Below are 9103 nucleotides of genomic sequence, written 5' to 3'. Positions count from 1 at the left end.
GTTCCTTGGTTGTGTTTTATTTAATAGTAGTGTTATTTTCCTCCTCGTTTTCAGGAGTGAATTTTGTTTCTGTGTTGCCTTTGTTGTGTGTTTAGCCCTTAGAGTGTGTGTTAATTATCGTTCCCATAGTTGTGTCTTTAGTTGTGATTAATAAATTTATTAATTTAAATCTAGTGCATCCCTTGGTTTGTCTGTGTTCATGTCCTTCCGTGTCGTGAGTGGTTTTCCTAGTCTTGTCTCTGTTCATGTCCTTGCCACGTTTCATGTTATCTAGTCTTGTCTTTACCACAGTCTACGTCCCCTTTGTTTGTCTGCACCTGGGTTCAACCTTTAGTTTCCCCTCATAGTTCCCCTCATAGATCCCCCTAAGTCCCCACCCTCCTGACAGTTAAGATATTATTTAAAATAAGATAAGAAACTTTATGAATCACCAGCTGGGAAAATTCATTTTTACAGGCAGGAGCAATGGAAATAGCAATAGCAAGGCAATGGAAAATAATAAAATACAAAATACAAAATAAGAAGTTGACAATGTGTACGGACATTTTATTCAAAAGACAATAAAAAATATTTTTCTGATGGAAAATATTCAGAAATATTGAACAACTGCACAAGGAATTGATAACATTGAACATGGTTGGTTTGGATTACTGAAATACAGTGATTGCGCCATTGCAACAGGGGAAATTATGGTCTGTCCTGTAATGTGTGTATTGCTATCATATTAGTCTCAGCTTTCTCTTCTTGTTTTTTTCTACTCTGAACAAATAAAAAGATCGATCATTGTCGGACTCTTGTTCATTGACTGCATGTAAAGATTGACGTTGTCAACACAAGAATGATATCAGCTCCATGATGTCAGACAGTGAGACTGACTGACTGTTGAACGCTGAACTTTCAGGTGTTTCAGGAGGAAATCTGCCTCAGTTATACTCTCATATTAGTTTCACATGTTCTCCATCAGATTTGTGTGATATCCAGGAATGAAGACAAGAAGAAAATATTGCTCATTCTTAAAATAAAAAAACTTTATTCATTATGTAAACCTTCAATCAATAAAGTCTGTTCAACGACTTTTGTTCAGTGATTTCAGGCACAGATTCACTTCATCCACACAATCAGCTTGTTTGACCAGTATCTCAGCTATGTGAAAGAAAATGAGTGATCGGACTCATTATGATCATGTTAACAACAAATAAATGTAAATGTCATCACAGATTTCTGAGAACAGAACATGTACGATAAAGGACGTTCTGCTGCTTTCTCTCTAAACACTCGTGCAGTGGAGGAGAAACAACAACATGCAAATAAACCAACAGAAACATTCAACAGACATGTAGAGCTCAGAGAAGTTTCTGTTTTCATGCAGAGAAAAGTCAGTTCAGGTAAACAGCGATCATCCTGAGCAGCGAGAGCCTCCATGGCTGAACAGACACAGGAAGGAGCTCCACCTAAACACACTCAAACATTTACAGAACAACACATGAGAAGACGTCAAAGTCCCACCCACAGTGTTTGATTGACAGCTGATCTCTGCGCAGTGAACAAATGCCACAACAATCAGCTCTCAGCAACAAACATGAAGACAAGTTTCACAATTCAAACACACAATTTAACCCACTGTCCCTGAAATGACTTCTGACTGTTGGAGTTTACACAACTCAGCAGAGTTTCCATCAGTGTAACAAAGAAGTCCAGCATAGAGAGGCTGAGTGAACGTGGTCTGGACTCTGTGGAGGAGAGTCATGGTTTCAGAGATGCTGTAGAAGGACAGAATACCTGCACTGTGATCCAGGTACACTCCGACTCTGGAGGACCGAGGACCTGAGACGGGAGTTTCCACATCATTGTACCAAAAGTAATAACTGTTGTTGTAACAATATAACGCCCAAGATTTGTCATTGAATCCAAATACAGATTCATTCCACCCTGCTCTGCTGATATTCTTGTATGCGACTGCTACATAAACTCCTGTCCCTCTCCACTCCACCTCCCAGTAACACCGTCCAGTCAGACTCTCTCTACTCAGGACCTGACAATAACCAGTGAATCTGTCTGGATGATCAGAATAAGACTGTTTTTCACTCATTAATGTTGCTTTTCTGTTCCCCTCAGATAATAACAGCTGTGTGTGTGCTGTGTTTGGATCCAGTGTGATTTCACGTGAATATCTGAAGAATCCAGCTCTGGTCTTGGGTCCTGGTTGTGACAGTAAAACATCCACTTTAGCCACTGTCAGTGAGATGTTTGTCCATTCCTCTGTCAGAACGTCCTGTAGTTTATCTCTGACTGCTGACACAGCAGCTGTCACATCCTCAAAGTAGCTGAGAGGACGGATCTTGATGGCGGATGAGTCTGTAGATCCACTGAGTGGTGACAGTGAGGGGTAGTTGTGTAGAAACTGGCTGTGATCCTCTGTGTGTGAGAGCTGCTTCAGCTCAGCATCTTTCCTCTTCAGCTCAGTGATCTCCTGCTCCAGCTTCTCCTCGAGCTCTTTGACTCGCCTCACTTCAGTTTCCTGCTGGGATCTGAGCTGCCGCTCCACATCAGACCTTCTTTCCTCCATGAGACGGATCAGCTCGGTGAAGATCTTCTGGCTGTCCTCCACCGCTTTATCAGCAGAGCCATTGATAGCCTCCACCTCCTGTTGAAGCACCTTCACATCTTTCTGTCTGTCCTGGATTCTCTGCTGGATGTTTTGTCGACTCACCTCCAGCTCTCTCTGCCTCTCAGTCCTTTCTGCTGCAGCTGACACTGTGTCGTGGCCTTTGTGTTCATCCACAGAGCAGAGAAAACAGATACACTGCTGATCAGTACGGCAGAACATCTTCATCACCTCGTCGTGACGAGAGCAGATGTTCTCCTGGAGCTTCTTGGAGGGGTCCACCAGCTTGTGTTTCTTTAATGGAGCTGCGTCATAATGAGGCTGGAGGTGTTTCTCACAGTAAGAGGCCAGACAGACCAGACAGGACTTGAGGGCTTTCAGTTTCCTCCCAGTGCAGACATCACAGGCCACATCTTCAGGTCCAGCATAGCAGTGATCAGCAGGAGCAGCTTGGAGTCCAGTCTTCTTCAGCTCCTCCAATAAAGCTGCAAACATGGTGTTTTTCACCAGGACAGGCCTCGGAGTGAAGGTCTGCCTACACTGAGGGCAGCTGGGGATTTTCTCCTCACCCTCTTCATCCCAGAAGCCTTTAATACAGTTCATGCAGTAGCTGTGTCCACAGGGAATAGTCACCGGATCCCTCAGTAGATCCAGACAGATCGAACAGGAGAAGGTTTCCTGGTCCAGCTGAACTCCTTTCTGCGCCATTTCTCCTCTCAGTGTCAACGACTGTCTGAGTTTCACTTTCTCAGAAGTGAAACCAGTTTGAGCTCTGATCTAAACAGCATGTGTTTCTGCAGTGAATGGGGCCTGTCAGCTCCTGCACCGCACCACATGTTGGTTACACCCATCTTCAACTTGTAGATCTGAAGGGGAGGGAACCAGGAAATACGTGGACAGAGTGGAGCTGCTGTGTTTGAGAGCAGGAAGAAGAGGGAGGGGTTATCGAGCTCTGACTCATTCAGGAAGACGAGCAGTTTGAGAGAGATTCTCTTTGAGGGGAGCTGGATCTTGGTGAGCCGTTCCTTTCAAAAAGCCGTTCAAAAAACTGTCTCATTTGGCTCATTTTTATATTTATTAAGTTTTAAGAAGGCAGTCAGGCCTGAACTCATTTTACCTTGGAAATAATCACTGAGAGGAATGATTTAGTTTGAATTATTCTGAAATATTGATTATAACCTTATTTGACATGTGTGGATTCGAGTTTAAAGTCTGATCTGGATTAATTGTAAATATTCCACAGGGTGGCGCCATATCACTCTGCTTGGACAGTGACGTGAATTACCCTTTGTACAAATTCTGTGTATGTATGTAAACCATGACTTGAACACGTATAAACATTAAAAATCAAAGCAGGCTACAATGAATTTCTGTGCAAATTATTTGTGCAGCCTGACTTAAAAAAATATATTTTTTTGCAAATACTGCATTCAGCCTTACTGTCTGCCACGAGAGAAAACTGCATCCAAATGCTGGATCGTTTCCTTAATTGGCTCATTTTGTCGACGACGACGGACTGACTCTCCTCGTTTAGACAGCTCACTGCTGCTGCGGCTCTCCAAGGCAGGGGAAGTTCATGTGTTTCTGTGTTGTTGTTGTTGTTTTTGTTACTGGCGGACTCACGTGAAGGCAGCGTGCACAACGTGGCGTGATGTTATTTGCATATCTAATAAGCACCGCGCAGCTGGGCAGCGCTCCTCCCCATGTAACTGGAAAAAAAAAAGAACGGTTCCCAGCTGCGACTCGGTTCCCATCGTTCATGTTAACGAGCCGTTCAAAAGAACCAGTTCGTTCGTGAACGTCACAACACTGCTGTGAACTTAATGAACGTCCGGCTTCTGGAGCAGATCAAAAAGAGATATTGCCCCTGGAGAGATTGGCCACTTCGCCTGTTTGTATATCCAGTGGCTGAACGTCTCATATGTGAACCTTACACCCCCTACACTCTCTCTGACCTGTGGAGACAGCAAATAAACCCCAAGCCAAATCTCTCACCAGATGATGTAATCACTGTTGTACCTCTTTTCTACATCCTTCATTTCCTCATCAGGTTCCTCCCATAATTTAATTGCCTTTTGGGGGTGTTTCTTCACACGGATATGCAGCTCTTCTCAATCTTGCCACATCAGGATGAACAGGACGGTAAAGGAGTAAACATGCCTTTACGTCTTTATTTTAGGACCATATATGTGACTGCTGGACCAATCAGAAATGATTGATACTGGCCTCGGTCTCAGTATCTGGGGGTAGAAAACAAATCTAAGAGCTTGTGAGGAAATGATGATGAAGTGCCATAAACTGCATGAATCACAACAGCAACAGATGGGAAATGTTCAACACACCAGGAGGGATCCTCCATTTTCAGATTAGCATGCAGAGTTAGCTGTTAGCATCTAGCGATCTGGTCCGGGCCTTGTTTGGTTGTGCACAGAACGTGGTGAGGAAGAAGGTAAGACAGCTCATGCTGTTCCTGAGTGTTTATGGCTGTTTAATGAATTGTTCCAGTGTTTGTCAGACTCTGCGATCAATGCTTTGGTGATCAGTGTAACGTGAATTTAGAGTTTCAGTGCAGGACTTGGTGACCGCTGACAGAGACGGCAAACAGATGCAAACAGATCCTGTGAATGGAAATGTATCACACTATGCTTGTAATACTTCACTGATGCATCTGAGGGTTCAGAATTTGCTTTTGCACTTGCACTGTGCTGCACCCAAACTCCATGACTCATGTAAAACAGCTGCTTGACTGTGGACTGGACTGAACCCTTTGTTGAGACATCAGACAAGAAGACGTGCATAAATCAGTTTTCTAACATGGCTGTCAATGGAAGATTGTGGCATCACCAATTTCAGTGTTTTTAAATACTTTCCACCACTTTAATCTCTTGAAGACTTTTGAAAGGTGATATATTTATGAGACTTGAAGAGGTTAAGATATTATTTAAGATAAGATAAGATAAACTTTATGAATCACCAGCTGGGAAAATTCATTTTTACAGGCAGGAGCAATGGAAATAGCAATAGCAAGGCAATGGAAAATAATAAAATACAAAATACAAAATAAGAAGTTGACAATGTGTACGGACATTTTATTCAAAAGACGATAAAAAATATTTTTCTGATGGAAAATATTCAGAAATATTGAACAACTGCACAAGGAACTGATAACATTGAACATTGTTGGTTTGGATTACTGAAATACAGTGATTGCGCCATTGCAACAGGGGAAATTATGGTCTGTCCTGTAATGTGTGTATTGCTATCATATTAGTCTCAGCTTTCTCTTCTTGTTTTTTTCTACTCTGAACAAATGAAAAGAAGATCGATCATTGTCGGACTCTTGTTCATTGACTGCATGTAAAGATTGACGTTGTCAACACGATAATAATATCAGCTCCATGATGTCAGACAGTGAGACTGACTGACTGTTGAACGCTGAACTTTCAGGTGTTTCAGGAGGAAATCTGCCTCAGTTATTCTCTCATATTAGTTTCACATGTTCTGCATCAGATTTGTGTGATATCCAGGAATGAAGACAAGAAGAAAATATTGCTCATTCTTAAAATAAAAAAACTTTATTCATTATGTAAACCTTCAATCAATAAAGTCTGTTCAACGACTTTTGTTCAGTGATTTCAGGCACAGATTCACTTCATCCACACAATCAGCTTGTTTGACCAGTATCTCAGCTATGTGAAAGAAAACAACGAGTGATCGGACTCATTATGATCATGTTAACAACAAATAAATGTAAATGTCATCACAGATTTCTGAGAACAGAACATGTACGATAAAGGACGTTCTGCTGCTTTCTCTCTAAACACTCGTGCAGTGGAGGAGAAACAACAACATGCAAATAAATCAACAGAAACATTCAACAGACATGTAGAGCTCAGAGAAGTTTCTGTTTTCATGCAGAGAAAAGTCAGTTCAGGTAAACAGCGATCATCCTGAGCAGTGAGAGCCTCCATGGCTGAACAGACACAGGAAGGAGCTCCACCTAAACACACTCAAACATTTACAGAACAACACATGAGAAGACGTCAAAGTCCCACCCACAGTGTTTGATTGACAGCTGATCTCTGCGCAGTGAACAAATGCCACAACAATCAGCTCTCAGCAACAAACATGAAGACAAGTTTCACAATTCAAACACACAATTTAACCCACTGCCCCTGAAATGACTTCTGACTGTTGGAGTTTACACAACTCAGCAGAGTTTCCATCAGTGTAACAAAGCCGAAGTCCAGCATAGAGAGGCTGAGTGAACGTGGTCTGGACTCTGTGGAGGAGAGTCATGGTTTCAGAGATGCTGTAGAAGGACAGAATACCTGCACTGTGATCCAGGTATACTCCGACTCTGGAGGACCGAGGACCTGAGACGGGAGTTTCCACATTGTTGTACCAAAAGTAATAACTGTTGTTGTTCCAATATAACGCCCAAGATTTGTCATTTAGTCCAAATCGACATTCATTCCCCCTCCCTGCTCTGCTGATATTCTTGTATGCGACTGCTACATAAACTCCTGTCCCTCTCCACTCCACCTCCCAGTAACACCGTCCAGTCAGACTCTCTCTACTCAGGACCTGACACCAAACAGTGAATCTGTCTCGATGTTTAGAATAAGACTGTTGTTCACTCATTAATGTTGCTTTTCTGTTCCCCTCAGATAATAACAGATCTGTGTTTGCTGTGTTTGGATCCAGTGTGATTTCACGTGAATATCTGAAGAATCCAGCTCTGGTCTTGGGTCCTGGTGGTGAAGCTGACAGTAAAACATCCACTTCAGCCACTGTCAGTGAGATGTTTGTCCATTCCTCTGTCAGAACGTCCTGTAGTTTATCTCTGACTGCTGACACAGCAGCTGTCACATCCTCAAAGTAGCTGAGAGGACGGATCTTGATGGCGGATGAGTCTGTAGATCCACTGAGTGGTGACAGTGAGGGGTAGTTGTGTAGAAACTGGCTGTGATCCTCTGTGTGTGAGAGCTGCTTCAGCTCAGCATCTTTCCTCTTCAGCTCAGTGATCTCCTGCTCCAGCTTCTCCTCGAGCTCTTTGACTCGCCTCACTTCAGTTTCCTGCTGGGATCTGAGCTGCCGCTCCACATCAGACCTTCTTTCCTCCATGAGACGGATCAGCTCGGTGAAGATCTTCCGGCTGTCCTCCACCGCTTTATCAGCAGAGCCATTGATAGCCTCCACCTCCTGTTGAAGCACCTTCACATCTTTCTGTCTGTCCTGGATTCTCTGCTGGATGTTTTGTCGACTCACCTCCAGCTCTCTCTGCCTCTCAGTCCTTTCTGCTGCAGCTGACACTGTGTCGTGGCCTTTGTGTTCATCCACAGAGCAGAGATAACAGATACACTGCTGATCAGTACGGCAGAACATCTTCATCACCTCATCGTGACGAGAGCAGATGTTCTCCTGGAGTTTCTTGGAGGGGTCCACCAGCTTGTGTTTTTCAAAGGCAGATGAGTCATAATGAGGCTGGAGGTGTTTCTCACAGTAAGAGGCCAGACAGACCAGACAGGACTTGAGGGCTTTCAGTTTCCTCCCAGTGCAGACATCACAGGCCACATCTTCAGGTCCAGCATAGCAGTGATCAGCAGGAGCAGCTTGGAGTCCAGTCTTCTTCAGCTCCTCCAATAAAGCTGCAAACATGGTGTTTTTCACCAGGACAGGCCTCGGAGTGAAGGTCTGCCTACACTGAGGGCAGCTGGGGATTTTCTCCTCATCCTCTTCATCCCAGAAGCCTTTAATACAGTTCATGCAGTAGCTGTGTCCACAGGGAATAGTCACCGGATCCTTCAGTAGATCCAGACAGATCGAACAGGAGAAGGTTTCCTGGTCCAGCTGAACTCCTTTCTGCGCCATTTCTCCTCTCAGTGTCAACGACTGTCTGAGTTTCACTTTCTCAGAAGTGAAACCAGTTTGAGCTCTGATCTAAACAGCATGTGTTTCTGCAGTGAATGGGGCCTGTCAGCTCCTGCACCGCACCACATGTTGGTTACACCCATCTTCAAAGTGTAGATCTGAAGGAGAGGGAACCAGGAAATACGTGGACAGAGTGGGGCTGCTGTGTTTGAGAGCAGGAAGAAGAGGGAGGGGTTATCGAGCTCTGACTCATTCAGGAAGACGAGCAGTTTGAGAGAGATACTGTGTGTTCAGCACTTGTTTACAACAGAGCTCATTTCTCATTAAAACCACTGCTCACTTCAGCTTTTAGGAGGTCAACTCTGATTACAATCAGAGGGTTTGGAGAAGCTCACCAGATTTAAGAATGAGCTCTTCTGATCTCCTAAAATCCAGCTTGATGAAAGTTTTTAGTGATTAAAATATTTCAAATCCAGTGGATGAAAAATAGAGAATTTAAATCGTGAAGCCCTTTAATTATTTCTAATGAAAACAGGCTCATTTCAGGATATAACTGTATAAAAGGTGTTCGGGCTCAGGCAATGAGAACCAGGACCAGATGCAGAGAGGAAAACAAAAGTGTTG

General features: G+C 43.6%; 2 protein-coding genes across 2 annotated transcripts; both read right to left on the bottom strand.

The window, feature by feature from the left end:
- Nucleotides 1-1006: 1006 nt before the first annotated feature.
- Nucleotides 1007-3387, bottom strand: LOC121614606 (tripartite motif-containing protein 16-like). Its single transcript, XM_041948577.1, has one exon. It carries the CDS (start codon nt 3311-3313, stop codon nt 1613-1615), a length of 1701 nt encoding a protein of 566 aa, XP_041804511.1. The 5' UTR covers nt 3314-3387; the 3' UTR covers nt 1007-1612.
- Nucleotides 3388-6157: 2770 nt separating this feature from the next.
- LOC121614476 (tripartite motif-containing protein 16-like) lies at nt 6158-8576 on the bottom strand. Its single transcript, XM_041948343.1, has one exon. It carries the CDS (start codon nt 8477-8479, stop codon nt 6767-6769), a length of 1713 nt encoding a protein of 570 aa, XP_041804277.1. The 5' UTR covers nt 8480-8576; the 3' UTR covers nt 6158-6766.
- Nucleotides 8577-9103: the final 527 nt, after the last annotated feature.

Source organism: Chelmon rostratus, chromosome 12 (assembly GCF_017976325.1).
Source record: "Chelmon rostratus isolate fCheRos1 chromosome 12, fCheRos1.pri, whole genome shotgun sequence".
Lineage (NCBI taxonomy): Eukaryota > Metazoa > Chordata > Actinopteri > Chaetodontiformes > Chaetodontidae > Chelmon > Chelmon rostratus.
The sequence above is the reverse complement of the archived record's forward strand: the minus strand, read 5'-3'. Positions and strand labels throughout refer to the sequence as shown.